The following is a 20327-nucleotide window of genomic DNA, read 5'->3' as shown; positions in this document are numbered from 1 at the left end:
CGTGAAAGTACACATGAGAAACTTACTTTGAATCTTGATTCCAACTTATTCACAATACCTAGAAATTAGAGAATTAAATTTTAGGACTCCTAAACTGCAATTTCTAAACTCACCAAAACGACTTTTATTTGTATTTGCTACATAAACAGTGAAAGATAATTCATGGCACTTGTCCAGACATGAAAGGTTTATGAAACCCAACCAGTAGATGCCATTTTGAAAAGATGCCAGAGTTGAAATCCAAGAGGCCCTGTTGTAGCACAATCCAATACTATTCCTTCAGTACTTTATAAATGGAATTTTCTTCTACTTGTATCCATTTCCCGGGGCTGAAAATTAGAAGGAAAAAAAAAAAGTAAACAATGCTAAAAAAAACCTCTGGGTCCATCTCTGAGACTGAATAGTCTTTAGAAGTTACTGTTCTAATATGTATGTGTGTGTGTGTGTAATGAAATATAAAATTTTAAAGTAAATACTTAGGTGAAATATTGCTTACTAGAAAAGAGATGGGTTTTAAAATATTTAAGTGTTCATTTAGGACTTAAAATGATCTCCAAACTTCTACGAAACCTCTATAGCAGTAGTTTTCATACATACAGCAGAATCGTAACGCTTATAAACAGTGCTAGGCCCCTAAGTTGCTGATTGAGTAGGTCTATGGCCCAACAATTTGCCTTCCTAACAGGTTCCTAGGTGATGCTGCTGGTCCCACTTTGAGGACCACTGATCTAATTTAGGATACTTCAAATGAACCAGTGTTAGTCATCAGACCCAAATACCTTATCAGAGATTGGTTCTTTCAAGCTCGTGGAGGTCAGAAACATAAGGTATAAGCACTCAAAGCTTAAAGTACAAAGTTTCCTTCTCATTCTATACTTTTGAAATGATATAAATGGCTCTTCAAAGAATAAGGCACATACCTTATGGACCCATTCATATTCTCCATACTTAGAATCAAAGGTTCCTTTCTGAAGAGATCTTAATTTTAAGGTAAAACGTGGTCCAAGTTCCTGAATTCCCACCTTCTTTTCACTCTTGAATATGTACCTTCAAAGATAAAGAATTAGGGAAAACAGTCTGAATAAGCCAAATGTAATTTCTTTAATGTGACAGAATTCAAAAGATACTTATTTCTCATCTACAATACTTGTCACAATACATTAGAAAACATTTTATGTTGAAAATGTATTTCATAATTGAAATCAGAGTCCATGGAGTTAAAGAACCTTCCTCACCTGTGAAATCTGAAGAAGATATAGTCCCGTTGATTGTGGAATGTGGCAACTTGCCTTCCAATAAACTGAGGATTATGGGGAAAGAGAGATGCAAACATACGTCCCACAGAATGACCCAGCCGTGTTGTGAAGTTATTCAAAATTATTTCTGGTACGTGTTCTGTAGGGTCTTTACCTCTTCTCTAGAAAAATTATGAAAAAAAATCACATTAAGGAATTAATATCCTTATTGCAAGTTCAAGTTTCAGAATTTACCTGACAAACTGATAAACTTTAAAGGTATCTTTCTTAATGATCAATTACCACAGATAACTTATCAATTCCATGAAATAGAATACTTCTAAAATAACTTTAACATGTAGTGGTTGTACCAAAAAATCCTACTAGAAAAGAAACTGGTTTCGGAGTAATGAAGGCTATTATTGCCTGTCTGCCATAACTCAATTACAATCTCCTAAGAAAACTACTGGTAGATAAAACTTGCTTTAACCAGGAAAGCAAAGGCCATTATAAAAGCAATTAGATCTATATAAGTTACAGAGTTTACTAATCAGAAACTGCAAGGAGACCAATGCCAATTAAGGAACACGTAAAACTTACCTTAATTTCTTTACGTAAACGAACACTGCTCATTTTAAAATGAGCGGTTGGGCCACTGGGCAAGTGACTTAGAATTAATCCATCTGTTCATAAAGCTAAGAACACACTGAACTTGGTTATTTAAATCTTAAATTGCATAAGTAACTGATCCTGTGTATGTCCAAAGGCTCCTAAATTCTGTAGCTAGATGAACAGGTAGATACATGTATTTCTCTGGGTAAAAAGAAATTTTCTTACCATACCTAAAACTAAAGACCATAAGTCAACCCAAATATTTCAGAAAAATAGATTCTATTAGTCCCCCTATAGTAGTCCCACTTTGTCTCTTCATGGTATGATAAATACCTCATCACTCTCAAGAGGGTATGTTGTATATTCAACAAAGTAGGTTTCTTCAAAGAGCTTATATACACTACCCTACTAGGAATGATAGACCGGATGGAATTCTAGTATAATGTTTAGGCCTTATAACCCTAAAAATGCATACTTACACATTTGTATGTACATTTTTTGTACATTTGTAAGTATATGCTGTCAGCTTTGAAATATTGTCCCATAAACCAGAGACTCGGCTCTCTTCTTAAAATCAAGGTTATTAGTGTTTCTCAAAAGACCAGCTCTTACTCTTGGGATTACTGTGCCACAAATTAGAATCAACTATTTAATAACCATTTACTGATTATCTACCACAAACAGACTTGGTGCTAGACACTCTCAACTACAAATGAAGTATAAGAGCCCCACCTACAATCAGCAGGGGTAGCAGTGCTAGGGCTTTAAAAGTCTGGAATGCAGCTAGCTAAGATAACATTCCTCAAATTTTTGTAACTTGATTTTTCCAAATACTGAACCTTAAAAGGAGGTCATAATCAGACTACTTATTTCAAATCTAACTGCACACAGTTTTACAAAACAGAGGTTTCCATTTTTGATAAAAGTATCAACATTCTCCCATTAACCCAGATTAAAAACTATGGTTATCTTCAACTTCCTCCTCCTTCCCTTCCTTGCCAAATCCTATTTACCCTCATAAATTCCTCACTTCCATAACTTCCTCTTCATCCTTACTGCTATTGTTAGTTGAGGTCCTTGAGATTTTCCAACTAGATTAAAACAGGATCCTTGCTGGCCTGACGTCTCTCCCACCATTCCAAGTACATTTCTAATACAGACGGTAAATCGAGTTTGTATAGTAGGCTATGGGATGTGACTCATTGTATCTGGACCACTGTTTCTCATGTGCTAACTGAAAAACAAACTAGATACCTTGAGTCTTAATAACTGTACCTAATTTCAGAATACTCTCACAGCAGCTTATCTACAGAGTAAAAACATCACTGTAACACTCTGTGGCCCCAAACCACCTTTCTAATCTGTATGCCTTCCCCATGTTTCCTAACTGGTAGACACTGACACAGTCTTATACACCATACATATTAATCCTATCATGTACTTTTGTTCATGCTATTTGAAACACCTGCAATATTTAACTCCTCCATTAAGGCTCACTTCATCAGTGAATTCCTTTATGACTATTATATATCTGGGTGCTCCCATGTTGGGGGCATATTTACAAATGTTATATATTCTTGTTAGATTGTCCCTTATATTATGATACAGTGCCCTTCTTCATCTCATTACACTCTGTTTAAAAAGTTTGTCGAATACAAGTACTGCTACTCTGGGTTTTTTGACATCCATTTGCATGATAAATGTTTCTTCATCCCATGTCTTTCATCCCAAGTCTTTCATCACTTGAAATCTGCACGTGTCTTTAGGTCTAAAATAAGTCTCTTGTAGGCAGCACATAGATGGATCTTGTTTCTCTACCCATTCTGACACCCTATTTTTGTTTTGCTTTTTAAGTAGGCTTCACATTCAGCGCGTAGCCCAATGCGGGGCTTGAACTCACAACCCTGAGATTAATGAGTCACACACTTACTTAATCAACTGGGCCACCCAGGCACCCACTCCCCCTGTCTTTTGATTGGAGTATTTACTCCATTTACATTCAGAGAAATTATTGACAGATATGCCTTTAGTGCCATTTAATACTTGTTTTGTCATCGTTTCTGGAGATTTTTCTACTCCGTTCCCTTTAATAATTCTTTCAGGGCTGGTTTAATAGTCACGAACTCCCTTTAATATTTCTTTCAGGGCTGGTTTAATAGTCACGAACTTCCCCGTTTTGGGGGAAATTCTTTTATCTCTTCTATTCTGATAGCCTTGCTGGACTATTTTTGGCTGTAGATTTTTCTCATTCAGCACTTGGAATACATCATGCCACTCCCTTCTGACTTGCCAAGTTTCTGTTGAGAAAGCTGCAGCTAGCCTTATGGGTCTTCCCTTGTTAAGTCAGGGACTTCTTTTGTCTTGCTGCTTTTAAGATGTTTTTATTAGTATATTTTGCAAGTTTAATTACAATGTATCTTGGTGTTGGACTGCTTTTGATTTTGATCAGAGTCTTTCATTTTCTCAACCCCAGTGAGTATCCTTATGATTGTTGCTTTAAATTCTCCAGCAGACATGTTACTTATATCTGTTTCACTTATCTTGTTCTTTCACTTGGGATTAATTCCTCTGTCTTGGCATTTTTTTTTCTAGGTCTCTGCCTTCTTCTCTGTGTTAGAAAAGCCCTTTAGGTTTCCTGCTTTTGAGAGTAATGGCTTTATGAAGAGGTCCCATAATGTCCACGGCCTGGCACTTCAGGGAATATCTCGTGTGTGCTGTGTGCGCTCAGTTGTTGTGTTTTGGCTGCTCTATCCTTCAGGCCAGTCATCTGCAGAGGCTGGCCTTGCCTGCAGGGGGCAATGTTTAGTACTTGGCCAGAATGTGGTCAATTTTAACTAGGTGTGCTCTGATCTGCTTATCAAATGAGACATGATACTACTTTCCACTAGAACTGAAGCCCTGCGGAGCAATCAGATAGGGAGATGTGGTATGGGCAGGGGTTTCTGCTGGTTTACTGGGGAAGGGCTTGCCGCCTTGGTCACGCAAGCTTGATCAAGAAGGGCAGTACTGTTATTAAGGCTCACTTCAAATGCCACCTCTTTTTACACAGTTAACATTAAGCTTTAAATCTCAGCTGTCACTGTTACTTAACTATATATAGCACTTGTCACTGATTTGAGTTATAATTATGTAAATGACTTTCTTCCCAACTAATCTGTTAACTTTTGGAAGATACATTTGTTTCTGATAAATACTAGTGCCTACCACATATCAGATTATCAGTAATGTTTGAATTCCTTCTTTTCAAAATTTCCTTCTTTTCAAAAATTTATCACAGGTTCAACTTCTTGAGGTACAGCCAAAAGTATTTCTGGATCATTTGCACAATGAAAAAAATCATACTCATGGGAGCTAAGAGAGGTAAAGGTAATTTCTTCCAACCTAAATCAACACTTCCAACCTAAATCAAATCTGCAGTATCAAACAAATTGCAGATCCCCAACTTTCTAGGACATTGCAACTCAATTGTGGTTTGTCAAAACTACAAAATCCAAAATAATCCTTTCCTACGTACCCACATTGTACAAAAAGCTTTACTTATTCCTAACATAAATTCCTAACATAAATCCTGAAGAATAGGGAGTTCATTATCCCTATTTTAGTAACAATGAAAAGAGGTTGAGAAAGGTTAGGTAGATAAGCTCAAATTTCAGAGCTAGGTGGCAGATCATAACAGGTGGGACTACACCTGTGCCCAAGCCCTAATGCATAGAGGTATTTTGTTATGATGACTGAGGCAAAAAGGACTTTTAGTCCCCAAAGGCCAAGAAAGCAAAACAGCCTACAAGCTGCCAAAAGTACACGACAAGGACGTACCTAACTCAAATTTCCATTTAGAAATAATCAATAGAAGATGTTAGGTGTCTCCAGGAAAAACTTCCGTGCTTTCCCCTATACCATAACATTTACTAAAATGCCCACACCAGGACTAAGGTATTATGCCTTAAAAATATAATACCTTAGGGGCGCCTGGGTGGCTCAGTCAGTTAAGCGCCTGACTTCAGCTCATGTGTGATCTTACCATTTGTGAGTTTGAGCCCCGCATGGGGCCTGTTCTGATAACTCAGAGCCTGGAGCCTGCTTCAGATTCTGTGTCTCCCTCTCTCTCTGACCCTCTCCTGGTCACACTCTGTGTCTCACTTTCTCAACAGTAAATAAACATAAAAAAAAAAATTAAAAAAAGAAAAATACATTTAATGTGGTCTTTGTGGGAAACCTGAAGATTTAGGTATCATTTCCTATTTTAAAAGATGAGGAAACCAAGTGGCTAAAAAACTTGACAAAAGTCACACGTAATGAAGTCTGTATTTAACATTACATCTGCCTGACCCAAAGCCACCAGACTCAGTTTAGATAGTTGACAAAGCTCTTTTCTAGAGTTAAGTTGAAAATTTATAAGCCATTCCCACCATTTGGCACTACTCTTACACAGCAGCCCTTCTGTATCTTGTCATGCCCCATATTGTAATTTCCCAAAGGCTGTACATCCTCAATTCTTTCAAGTTTTCTCCAAGTGTCATCATTAGGGGTCATGATTTGTTATTTGTAAGCCCATGTTAAGTCCCTAGGAATCATACACCATTTCTATTATGTGCTTACAAATTAGTCTCCCTTTAATTATTTGACATGTTTTTTTCTGGATCATGGCATATATTAACCAGCAGTCCTCTTTCTCCCTCCTTCCTCCACTTGCCTGTCTCATATATCTTCCCCCAGAGTAGCAAAGTCTCCTTTACAAGTTTGTGCACATAGTCTTTGAAGCCAGGATATCTGACCTTATTCAGAATTTCTAGGCCTTATCTGACAAACTTTTTATCCAAGATGGACTTCCAGGGCCCCCCCAGCAATGTCCTCATTAGTCTTGAAGACCATTCTCTGTTAACAGAGAACACAAAAGCAATTTAGGAGGTCTGCTTTCCTAGCTTGTTTCACCAATAATTTCCCATTAACTCATTACTATATATCAATTAGAAAAGAAAATGAAATATCTCTGAAATTATAAAAATCAACATCTAGGCAGGATTATACTGATACAAACTCTATTCATTAGGACTTTTAGAAACTGCTGCATAATTCTATACTCAAAATTTATAATCCTGGGACACCCATACACACCTGTGTGCATATATATTTACGTGTATAGGAGAAGCAATCTCATATTTGGATTACTTCATTAGCCTAGTTATTTCCTTAATATAAATTTGGTCTGTGTACTGATGGTAACTTAATGATCTAATGGTTAACTTACCCTACAAGGTGTCCAATATGGTAATCAGAAAAATATTAATACATTTTGAGTAAAAAGACAATACAATTTTATAAGGAAAAGAGAACATAGCTTTCTAAAGGCAATAGATGGTGTAAGCGAAACGCAGTATCCATATAAAATAGCTCAGATAAAACAAGGATACAATGTTTATTCAATTGATGAATACCTGCTGGCAGCCTTAAAATAATGATGGTTTTTTTAACTGCCAAAAATAAAAGAGGAACACAGACCTTGCCACTTTATTTTGGGAGGTAGTTTTAAGAAGGCAGCAACTACATTTTTAAAAACAGACCTCTTCTGGAATAGTTAAGTATTCAAGAGATTTTAGTTATTTTGGTACATTAACCCACAATCCAAGCCAACTTATAATATGGCCAAAAAAACATCACATTACAAAGCTAGCTTTAGTCTATTTTAGTCTCTAGAAAGCAACTCGTACAAGTGGATAACGTCTTTAACTTCTATTGAAAATAGTAAAAACCATAAAAGTTATCTAGATTTTTAAAAAATAGCTTTGACACCATTTTTTTTAAAGCAGTGTTCATTGATTAAAAAAAAAAAAAAAAAAAAAAAAGTTATCCTGGCAGCAGGAAACTCCTGTCCCCATTTTTTATGAATCCTTAATAATTTTAAGAATTTGACCCATTCAGTTGATCATCTTTAAAATTAGTGATCTCACAGCCACAATTTGATAAATAAGTAAAACAACAGCAACAACAACAAATACAGGCATTCTTTATATGATCTCATTTCTGCAAACAGGAAAAAATACCTTGGTTTCAAGTGACACAGTCACCTAGGATCTGAGACTCACAGAAAAAGGATAGAGTATTCTTCGCATCTGAAACAGTAGTAAATACATAAAATGGGCTCATATCTGCCTCAAAAATGTAATCCTGTGATACCACCTTTGGTAACATAAAACATAGCCATATCAAACTACTTGCAGATCCCCAACTGGGTCTGCTCCTTAATGCCTCTGCCGTTACAAATGGTCTCTCTGCACTGGGCACTCTTCCTCTGCCTTATTCACCTCATTCGCCCATATTCACCAAACTGAGTTAAGCATTTTTTCCGGTCAAGTCCTTCCTCCCTGATATCCCCAGGGCAGATTTTTACCAGAGTGTGCACTGTATCCTGTATTTCTCTTTAACTGTACTATCCACTCTACATTTTTGTTAGTTTACATGTCTGTTTTCTCCTACTAGATTATGAACTCCCTAAAGCTCTTGTTTATCTCTGCATCTTTTACTAAGGACTAAAGTAATGTCTTGCCTATAGAATTTGCTTGAGTGAATATTTGCTAAATGAAAAAAATAGTTTATAGATTCTTGGATATACATAATTTTCTCATTTAAAAAATTATGTTCTGAAAGTTATAGAAAACATTTCCTTATTCTTTTAAATATGTTTTAAAAGGGGGTGAAGGTGAGACAGGAAAACTTTAATAAAGAAAGGATACTTGGTGTTTTACGATCTTCATTAATAACGATCAGATCTGTGAAATCTCTTGAAATGCACTGTGGAATAATTTTTTTCAGAGCCAATCCCCTTCTGTAATAAACATGTGAGTTTGGTATAACTGTGGAGAGTTGTTCACAGAGTCGTACTGTTCTCTGCAAAACAAAACAACAGAAATCTTCTGAGGTGAAAAGGAATAAAAATTTTAAGTTGGTATACATTAATAAGGAAAGGAGCAATGATTAATATGTGTTATTAATAAAGAGCAAGGGTAGGGAAAAAAATGAAATCTGAACAGTATTTAATCCTTTATCAAAGACTGACCATCCTAAAGCAGTGGTTCTCAACTGGGGGTGATTATGCCCCACTAGAGGACATTTGACAATATCTAGAAGCATTTTTTGGTGGTTATGACTGGTGGTAATAGTAGGGGACAGCTGGCAGTGGTATCTAGTTGGTAGAGGCCAGGGATACTGCTAAATATCCTCTAATGAACAGGGCAACCCCCATAATAAAAAACTACCCAGCCCCAAATGCTAATGCTGTTGAGGTTGATAAACCCTATCCTGAAGAATCATGCTTAGAGAACCTACATCACATCACCAGTATTCATTTTATTTAGCTTACTCACAGGCATTATCTATTAAATTACTAATTAACTCAGATCTTCTGAAAAGAGTTCTTTTAAATAGTCTAAGTAATGTAAGAAAATTAAGAATTCGTTAACTACACTGATAGATATGTTTACCCCATGAGGTCTATCTGATGTTGTGATGAGAATCTTGGGAGAAGTTTGTCTGTTGAAGTAAGAAGCAAATTCATCTGTAGCTTCATCATAAGCAACCTGTGAACAGAAAAAGGATAATTTTATATCAAACACTCTACTGGGCCAGAATTTTAAAAGTAGCTCCAGCAGTATCCTATGACACTGACCTCCTTCCTGGCTGATAGGGGATTTGAAGACGGCCAGGAGGGACTTATATTAATGGTGACATAAAGAGGTTGTGTGATTTTCTACCTGTAGAATACAAGTATAAAACTGGAAAAAACTGTCAAAAACAATTTCAAGACACAAACTGAGCTGTGTTTATTCTTGAAAAATGGCTAGGGCTGTGGGCAAGAACATCAGGAATCTTCCTTAGAGCTATTCCATTTCTTCCATCAACATGGCTACAAAAATAGTAACTTTATCAGCTTCGGGTCTGATGGTAGGCAAGAACCAGCAATCTTGAATCAAAGGTGGTAAACTGGATTTGGGGAGAGGTGGGTTTGAAAACCCTAGCTTTGCCAGTCTAAAGTTAACTGGGCCAGTTCAGGGTAGGTGTGGATCAGCCAGAAATTTAAAGGAGAGCTCTGGAAATGTAAGAGCCATAGAGAAGCTGAGATAATCTCTCTACAAATCCCTGGCTGACAGCTGAACTATACATGGGAGAGACCTAAAAAACCAGTGCACACAAAAGGTGAGGGAGACTTGAAAACTGGTTGTAACTTTGAATGCAGTCCTCAACCCACAGGTAGCTCAGTTGATAGGGGCTCAGAGGCTCAAGGTATCTCAACACAATCTCTGCCCGAATCACTGGCTTACGATTGAGCCACACAAACACAAGGACAATCACTCAGGAGGCAGGTTAAAAATAACAATCAAACAAACAAGGAGAGACACAGTGCTGTTAAAGGAAATTCAACTTTTAATGTTTGTGGGCCTTGCTCCTGGGCTCCCAAGGAAGTTATACTTTTACCAAGGTCAGAATGATTTCACCAAACTTCAAAGCCTGGGATCTATTTCTACCCCAAGCAAATAACCTGAAAGAAATACTTTAAACCAAAGATAAGAGTAAAAATCTCCCGGGGTGCTTGGGTGGCTCAAGTTAATCAAGTGTCCAACTCCTGATTTTGGCTCAGGTCAAGATCTCACCGTTTGTGGGACCGAGCCCCACTTAGAGCTCTGTGCTGACAGCACAGATCCTGCTTGGGATTCTCTCTGTCCCTCCCCCACTCATGCTCATGCACACCCACTCTCTCTCTCAAAATAAATAAACAAACCTAAAAAAAAAAAATTTAAGGAAATCCTACAAGCTGAAAGAAAATGACATCAGATGGCAACTTAGATCCAAGGAAAGGAAAGAAAAGCACTGTAAATGGTAAACACGAAGTTAACTATAAAAGACTTTTTGTGTGTGTTGTATGTGTAACTTAATTTCTTTTTTTAAAAAACAATGAGATATTAAAAAAAAATTTTTTTTAATGTTTATTTATTATTGAAAGACAGAGAGACAGAGCATTGAGCAGGGGAGGGGCAGAAAGAGGAGGAGACACAGAATCTGAAGCAGGATCCAGGCTCTGAGCTGTCAGCACAGAGCCCGACGCAGGGCTGGAACTCATAAACTGCACGATCATGACCTGAGCTGAAGTCGGACGCTCAACCAACTGAGCCACCCAGGAGCCCCAACAATGAGATATTTTAAAGCAGAAATTACAACACTGGATTTATAACACAGACAAATATTATATATGACAACAGCATGAACAAGAGTGAAGGAACAAAGCTATACTGGTGGAAACCTGCTGTATTTACCAGAATCATGTCAGTATGTGCTGGAAGTACACTGTGATAAATTAAAGATGCATGCTGTAATTCCTACAGAAACTACTAAGAAAACCCTTAAATATATAACTTAAAAGATTAAGAGGTATTAAAATAGCATAATAAAAATATTTTTTTAATATAAAAGAAAGTCAAGGAGGAACAGAATAAAGGTATAAAATATAGTGGGGCACCTGGGTGGCTCAGTTAGTTAAACGTCTGACTTCAGCCCAGGTCATGATTTCACGGTTTGTGAGTTTGAGCCTTGTGTCGGGCTCTGTGCTGACAGCCCAGAGCCTGGAGTCTGCTTCAGATTCTGTGTCTCTCTCTCTCACTCTGCCCCTCCCCTACTCATGCTCTGTCTCTGTCTTTCTCAAGAATAAACATTAAAAAAAAGTATTAAAAAAATATATAAAATGTAATGAAAAAAAGTAAAAGGGCAGATGTAAATATGACTGCATCAATAGTTAACATTAAATATTAATTGTCAGGGGTGCCTGGGTGACTCAGTCAGTTAAGCATCTGACTTGTACTCAGGTCATCATCTCACAGTTCATGGGTTTGAGCCCTGCGTTGGGCTCTGTGATGAGAGCTCAGAGCCTGGATCCTGCTTCAGATTCTGTGTCTCCCTCTCTCTCTGCCCTTCTCCCACTCACACTCTGTCCCTCTCTCTCTCAAAAATAAATAATAAACATTAAAAAATTTTTTTAATTAAAAAAATACATACTAATTGTCAGGCTGAATAAAAAAAGCAACATCTGTGACACTTTATTACTATTATTTTTTAAATGTTTATTTTTGAGAGAGAGTGAGAGAGCAGGGGTAGGGGTGGGGAGAGAGGATCCGAAGCAGGCTCTGCACTGACAGCAAAGAACCCAATGTGGGACTTGAACTCACAAACAAAGACCATGACCTGAGCTGAAGTCTGACACTTAACTGACTGAGCCACCCAGAGGCCCCTGTAAGTGACACTTTAAATTCAAAGATATAAACTGGTTGAAAGTAAAAAGAAGAAATGAAGAAAGTAAAAAATGAAAAAAGAAGATATACCATGCAAACAGTAACCATAAAAGAGTTTAGGTGGCTATGTGTATATGAAACAAAATAGACATTAAGAAATATGGCTATGGACAATCGAAGGGATGGGGCAATATGGGACACTGGATTAAGGGTCAATTGAATAAGAAGAGATGAATAATTCAGCAATTATAGTTTGAGGTTTCAATACTCCTCTCTCAGTAACTGATAGAAAATTCAGCAAGAATATAGAAAACATGAACACCACAATCAAACAACTTAAAACAACTCTTAATATACTTCAAAACAGCAAAATATACATTTTCCAAAGGAACACAGAACATTTTCAAGAATAGATCTTACCCTAAAACACAGAACAGTTCTTTACTTGAAAAGGACTAAAATCAAACAGAGTATGTTCCAGAACCACAATAAAATTGAATTAGAAATCAACAGCAGAAATATATGTGGGAAATCCTCAAATATTTGGAAATTAAACAACACACTTCTTGATAATCAATGAGCCAAAGAAGAAATAACAAGAGAAATTAGAAAATATCTTGAACAGAATGAAAATGAAAACACAACAAACATATCAAAAGGTATGAGATGTAGCTAAAGCAGTGCTTTGGAGGAAAATGATAGCTTTATCAGATTATATTAAAAAGAAAGTATAAAATCAGTAATGTAAGCTTCCATTTTAAGAAACTAGAAAAAGAAGAATAAATGAAACCTTAAATAAGTAAAATAAACAATATAATAAGAACCGGGGAAAACAATGAAATAAACGTCAAGCAAAGAAAAAAAAAAAAGAAATTACCAGAAGAAATGAACAAATCTCCCATTAAAGGAGATACTTAGATTTGAATAATAATGAAGAAACACATCTTAAAACTTGTGGGATATACCAAAAGTGGTACTTACAGGGAATTTTGTGGCCTTAAGTGCTCACAATAGAAAGGAAGAAATAGAAAGGAAGATGAAAAATGAGTTAAATAAGAAGAATAAACTCAACAGAGTAACAGGAAATAAATTATAAAGATAAGGAGAGATATAAATAAATTAGAAAACAAAATTTCAAGAGATGATCAAAGAAAAAAGTAGTTTGAAAAGAGTAATAAAATAGATGTATCTCTGGTGAAAAGCCCAAATAAATAATATTAGGAATGGAAAGGGACATTTTTGCAGTCTCACTTATAAACATAGATGTACATATTCTAAACGAAGTACTAACAAACCAAAACGTGTAAAAGATAAAACATTGTAATTAAATTGTATTTACCCCAAGAATGCAAAAGAGATTTAACATTAGAAGATCCATTTCATTTCCTACATTGGTACTATAAAGGAGAAAAACTACATATTTATCTCAATATTTGCAGAAAAAGTACATAATTATCTCTATTTTCAGAAAAAGCATTTGATAATGTTTCACATTCATTCATGATAAAACAAACACCCCCCTCCCCGCAGCAAAAAAAGAAATAGATTTTCCTTAACATATAAGGAGAATCTACCATTAATGACACAAACATTAAAAGATGGCATGTTAGAAGTATTCTCTTTAAAACCAGGACCAGGGCATAGATGCCACTATTGCGTTTTCTATTTGTTTCACATTATGCTGGAGGCTCTAGTCAGCACAAAAGAAATAAATGATTAATGGATTGAAAGTTATTTGTAGAAATGATTAGCTAAACATGAAATGAAAACAATATTTAGACAAATTATTGGAGACGAATCTAGGTGATCTACTGTTTAGAAGATCACAGTCCAAAAATCAATTGTATTTTTATAAATCAACAAATAAAACAATTCTCAATGAGATGGGATTTACACTGATAAAAAACATAAGACAGCCATCAATAGCTCTAAAAAGATTTATATGTACACCTTGCATGAAGAGAATTATAAAATTCACTGAATTACATTTTTAAAGACCTAAAAAGAGCAATATATAAATAGATCCCCTGAGTGATCTACTTTAATACAATTTTTATAATTTTATATGGCAGACCAAAGGTCCAAAAAGAGAATGAACATTCCTGAAGAGAGATTTGAGGATGGATGTGGGGAGGGGCATCTTGCTCTAATAGATAAACTTACCATGAAGATAAGTAATTATAAAAATAAAGAAGTGATACAGTGACAAACTGACCAAACTGACCAATAGCCCAGAAAAAGGCTGATATTTTGTGTGTATATGTGGCACGGTGCTTGGTGCACTGACAGATGCCAAGTTCCTAAAACAGATCCCAGTACACAGCAGGCAGTCAATAAACATTTGCTAGAAGACTGACTGACTGACTGAATGAATGAATGAATGACTATATGAGGAAATAGGAAAGAATGTCAATAATAGTACGGTTTGAAAGCAAACAAACATAACCAAAACCAAATTCCCTACACACACACAAAAAAAATTTAAAACTTGATTCTCTCACCATACTCTAACAAACTATTTAAAGGGAAATGTGAAAAGTGACAAGCGGATGATTATCTTGAAACCAAGAGTTTTATAAGGACACAAAAAATATCAAATGTTATCCTTATATCAAAATTTCTAGTACTATAAAACTCTATAATGAGAAATGCTTTTCAAATGATATTAAAAACAACAGAAGTACTATAAATTAAATGACAAAAAGTTTACCTGGTCATAAAATATAATACATTTCTATAAAATGAGTAGAATCAAGAGTTTTTCCTATAGCATTATTGAGAAATTCAGTTATGAAACAATCTATAGCAAATAATATACCAACATTATAGCTGAATCAGTCCATTATACAACTTCACCAGCCACGGTGATATGTTAAATATCAACATATGAACAAATAATTTGTCAAATGTGGTCATCCAAATTTATTTAAGACTTCCAACATTACCTCTTCATCATTAGGATCTACTATAGTTTCATCATGCACTCGCTGGTTGTCAATGGTCTTTGGTATAGGCTTTGGTGGAGCCTAAATTAAAAAAAAAAAAAAAAACAGATTAAGTTTTAGAAGGATTTTACGTTAATAATTTTGCATTTGGGTTAGGGAAGAGTAACAGAAATCTGTAAATAATCCAAATACCTCAATAATAATCCTCAATCTGTTCCTCATTTCCATTGCTGTATCAATCCTAATAATAATACTGAGTAAGAGGTTTCGTTTTTTTTTTTTTTAACTCTAAGCAGAGACCTAAACATACTGGAAGAATTGTTAACTGAATGAAATGGTCTAAAACCATTCAGAAGTAGCAGAAAGAAGAAACTGCGATCAAAGTAATTATACACTAAGAAAAATATCAAATAGATTGGAAAAATTATAGTGGACCCTTGATCAACATAGATTTGAACTGTGCAGGCCCACTTATATGTGCATTTTTTATAGTACAATACTATAAGGGTATTTTCTCTTATAATTTTCCAAATAATATTTTCTCTAGCTTATTTTATAGTAAGCATACAAGGGCGCCTGGGTGGCTCAGTCGGTTGAGCGTCCAGCTTCAGTTCAGGTCATGATCTCACAGTTTGTGAGTTCGAGCCCTGCGTCGGGCTCTGTGGTGACGGCTCAGAGCCTGGAGCCTGTTTCGGATTCTGTGTCTCCCTCTCTCTCTGCTCCTCCCCTGCTCATGCTCTGTCTCTCTCTCTCTCTCTCTCTCTCTCTCTCAAAAATAAACATTAAGAAAAAATTTATAGTAAGCATACAGTATATAATACATATAACACATAAATATGTGTTAATTCACTTTATGTTATCAGTAAGACTTCAGGCCAATAGTAGGGTATGGGATTTTCACGTGTGCAGGAGTAGAGTTGGTATTCTGCACCCCAAACCCCATGTTGTTCAAGAGTCAAATGTACGAAGGTACATATATATGGAGCTTTGTTCCAATGCTTTCAGAAAGCTCTTCAGAAATAAATAACAAGGGTTGCCTGGGTGGCTCAGTTAGTTGGGCGCCCAACACTTGATTTCAGCTCAGGTCATGATCCCAGGGACTAGGGATTGAGCCCTGTGTGGGGTTCTACGCTAAGCATGGAGCCTGCTTGGGATTCTCCTCTCTCTCTCTCTCTCTGTCCCTCTCCCCACACGCATGCATACATGCACACTCTCTCTAAAATTAAAATTTAAAAAACACCAGAAATAAATAACCAAAGCTACAAATCTATCTGCTGAACTAGTAATTCCAGTTTGAGGCATTTATGGTAAGGTATGAAAGAGAAAAGCAATTTATGAACAGCAAATACAGCAAACATCCAAAAACAGGGTAAAGACTGTGACACTTCAACATAATGGAATATTGTTAGAATTGGCAATCATGTATACTCAGCTTAGACCAAAAAAACTGTGTAAATGAAATGCTACAGAGCAGGAATACAGAACTGTAAGCATATACTGACTAAAACAAATTCAAAACATATGGTTTTGAATGTTAGCAGAGATAGGAAGAAATAAGAACTGCTAAACTCTTTAGGATTTCATTTCTTATTACTCTATGAAACAAATATTAAGTTTTAAGTAATTTTTTAAAGGAGGCAGTTCTAGGAATTCATTTTTTCAGTCCAAAAACAAGAATGGTGATATATCCAAAGGTGATTGGCATATTTGCTATAACTGGCTGATTACTGAGAGTTAAAAGAGAATAACTGCTGATAGAATTCTGCAGGTTAAAACAGTCTAAAACTGGCAATTTCATGTGATTTAACCTAGTCCTATTAAGAGAAGGCATGAAAAGGCAGAGTGTTTAGTTTGCATATAATCTTTACATTTTTCATTTTCCTCAAAAATGCTTATCATTCCTTGGTACCTTATCTTAAGAGACAGTAGAGGAGGAAGAGTTGTATGTTCTAAAATTTTTTCAAGCATAAATCAAAATCTAACACTAGCTATAAATACAATTAAATTAAAGGAAAACAGCATAGTTGTGGATGTATTTAGCAGTTCTTTTAAAAATTTTCAGTAGGCTTCATTTCTTATCAATATCACAAAAGTAGCCAAATCGTTTTTGGATGTATTATCTTTACTCTCTACTTTGCCATAGTCCATCCAAGTATCTCACTTTCCTCCCACGTGCCATTCTCAGTCTTCAAAGGGTTAACATCCTCTGTATCAGCTTTCATTCCTACACACCTCAATCCTGCAACAGAACAGGCTGCATCCTGCCTTTCCCCAAGAGCCTTTGCTTCAAGTCACAAAAACTCCAACCACAGGCCTAAACTGGGAAGCTTCCCCAAAAGCTTTCCAAAGTCAGAAAGATAAGTCCCTATCTCTCAAACACGTAAAATTAAGTAAAATAAGCAAGTTAAAGTAGACAAAGCATTTACACGAAATTTTGAAAAAAATGCAAAACATCACTATTGTGTTCATTGTTTAGGGACACAAACCTAAAGGTAAGAAAGAAATGCATGGGAACAAGAAAATGGCAATTTCATAAGTGGTTAGCTTTGGAGGGGAAAGCAATCGGTAAGAAGCATCCAAAGGACTTCGAAAATTATTTGCTAATGCAATGTTTTCGAAGCTAGGTAATGAATGGAAAGGGGTTTGTTATTTTATTTTCATATCTTGTATACATTGGAAATATTTTATAGTAAGTTTTAAAAGAAAGCGATACAACATAAACATAAGGGAGCATTACTCAACATAAGACAGAAAGCAGGTGGCTAAAAATGTTATTTACCTTATCACCAAGAGCTTCTCTCTCTTTTTTAAGTTTTTTCTTAATTGCCAACTTCTCCTAAAAGGTTTAAAAAAAAAACAAAACAAAAATATTGAGAAACCACCAGTTATATCACAAACACATACTGAAACTACATATTACTAATGCTACGGCCACTTTATCTCAGCAATCTTTGTAACGCATTAAAGCAAACACCCTGACACAGACTTTCATACCAAAGTGATTGTAAACCAAATAAGCTGGCTAATCAATAAACAAAGGTCTTTCTCCTTCAAAAAACTGAAATTGGCAAGTATGAATATTTAAAGTTTGCCTTTTTACTTTTTATCTTACTATAAAGCCTCAAATTAAGTGAAAATGTGAAACGCCCATCTAAACTAGTTAATACGTTTTTGTGGCTGTTTTATTTTGCATTCCTAACAAGTTGCATTCTAAAGAAAACCATGATGGCTATGCCGGTTGCTTCTCTTGGAAAATACTACAAGTAAATGAGAATGGGAGATGCGTTTTCAGATTGCTTCCAATAAACCACCATTAGTTATTCATAAATTTTACAATCAAAATATGCTTTTAAAATTATTAAGGACTTGCAAAGTGAGTTACATTTGTACTGTAAATTTGTACCTGCTGGAAATTTCTGAACAGAATGCTCACTTACACACACAGAAAGTGCTCTCCCGGCCACGCCCTCCCCCCCAACGCCTATAGACCCTCCATACATCAAATCTCAGATTATAGTGTTAAGAAGTCTTCGAGGAGGCCTTTCCCGCAAACGCGCTCACCAGAATGAGTTAGATTCTCTACGTACTCCAAAAGCACTCTGGCGCTTATGAGTAAGGCACTATTCAGGGCCTCAAAAGATGTAGTATCCAATAAGAGGAGACAGGCAAGTAAAAATATTATGTGCGGGAACTTTTATGATGTACAAGAATAAACAAATGCTTCCGAGTGCAACGTAACCACAAATAGGCACGGCGATCTTGAGCTTTATTTATCTCCTCATACCTGTTTATCTCCTAGAACAGTATGAGGACAACGCTACAAATATAATTACCAGAAACTTCACAGAAATACTTTAGGTAAGAGTTGCTGCCCAGGAATCAGAAAAGCATCACTGGATTCACGTACTGCCTGTATTACAGGCTCTAGAAATTTGCCAACGTTAGGTGCACGGGTCGAAGCACAGAGATGGGAGACTTTCTCCTTCCAGGTCAGGAGGGGGACTTTTTTTTTTTTTTTTTTTTTCACTGCTAGGAGAGCGGGACTTCTTGCTTTCATTCTCAGCCAGGGAACGTAGGCAGGGGCTGGAAAGGAAGAGAATGCTCGTCGCTCAGGCAAAAAGCTGAACCTAGACAGAATCCCCAAAGCAGTGCGAGGGGACCAGGACATTAGAACGTCAGCGTCATCCTTCTAGATTAATTACCGCCTCCGGGACGCCAAGCCACGGCCACCACGCAAGTGCTATTCCCTTCCCCACAGTCGTGCGCGCGCGCGGATGCAGCGCATGCGCCCTGCAGCCTCGGCCCCGTCATACCTTTCGCTGCTGCTGTTTCCACCGCGTGAACATTAAGTGTCGCCGTTGTTTGTTCTTAATTTCCGAAATGCTGAAGCCTGGGGGAAAGGCAGCCGTTTTCGGGGGTTGGACCCCGCTTTCCGTCGCCCCATCCTCAGCGACTGCGGCCTCTTGAGGTTCTTCGGCGGTTGCTTTCCGCTTCAGGCCTTTCTTTCCTTTAGTGCCGCTCTTATCCCCGGCCTTCGCCATGGTGTTTGCCCCGTAGTGTCTGTACGGAAACGGAAATAGCTTACCCCTCCGACTCCCTTACCTAGTCTTTTACTTCCGGGGTCAGGAAGTTCTTAAAGAAAAACGTGGACTACTTTGTGATTTTCAGCAGTTTTAGAAGGTGCTGAAATTTAGTTTTGAGGAAAGTTTAGGGGGGCTGCCCAGCTGTATGAATAGTGGAGTGATGAGTTCGCAGAAGTCTTTATTAAGCATCTGCTATCTGCCGAATCCTCAAAATACTGAAACAAAACAGTCTGCTGTATAAAATTTACATTCTACTGGAGAAAGACCTGAAATGAGCACACAAATAGTGTGATGAGCTATAATGTAACACATGGCAAGGAAAAAATAGAACAGGATAAAGGAAGAAGAGAGGGTAGAGGGGCAGTTGCAGCTTTTAAATAGGATTGTTAGAGAAGCCTTCTGGAAAAAGTTACATTGAGCAAAGATTTGAAAGAGGTAACACATAAACTATGCAGTTATTTGAGAAAAGAGCTGCTCATCTGAGTAAAGCTTTTATCTAGAAAAAAAGCTGTCCATGCAACGGAAACATACAATGCCAAGACTCCTAGTCTGCAGCAAGCATGGTACGTTTGGGAAACTGTGGAAGCCAGGAGTAATATGAGAAAGGAGGACAGTGGGTAGGGGAAGGATTTAGAAGTAAGAGATTGTGTAAGATTTTGTAAGAGCTTTGGCTTTTAT

At 36.6% G+C, this 20327-nt stretch overlaps 1 protein-coding gene across 2 annotated transcripts; it reads right to left on the bottom strand.

Moving 5' to 3' along the window:
- Positions 1 to 104: 104 nt before the first annotated feature.
- RPF1 (ribosome production factor 1 homolog) lies at positions 105 to 19637 on the bottom strand. Of its 2 annotated transcripts, none has more exons than XM_007079183.3 (9): positions 19380 to 19637; positions 17846 to 17902; positions 15067 to 15147; positions 9326 to 9421; positions 8579 to 8732; positions 1836 to 1918; positions 1236 to 1417; positions 921 to 1047; positions 105 to 329 (listed from the first exon to the last, which is right to left on the bottom strand). In XM_007079183.3, exons 1-9 carry the CDS (start codon positions 19605 to 19607, stop codon positions 288 to 290), a joined length of 1050 nt encoding a protein of 349 aa, XP_007079245.1. In that variant the 5' UTR covers positions 19608 to 19637; the 3' UTR covers positions 105 to 287. The 2 variants fall into 2 exon arrangements, with proteins under 2 accessions (XP_007079245.1, XP_042853617.1); XM_042997683.1 differs by lacking the exon at positions 19380 to 19637 and adding an exon at positions 18974 to 19344.
- Positions 19638 to 20327: the final 690 nt, after the last annotated feature.

The sequence above is a fragment of the Panthera tigris genome, chromosome C1, assembly GCF_018350195.1.
Source record: "Panthera tigris isolate Pti1 chromosome C1, P.tigris_Pti1_mat1.1, whole genome shotgun sequence".
NCBI classification, from domain to species: Eukaryota; Metazoa; Chordata; class Mammalia; order Carnivora; family Felidae; genus Panthera; species Panthera tigris.
Note: the sequence above shows the minus strand (reverse complement) of the source record. Positions and strands in the feature narration are given on the sequence as shown.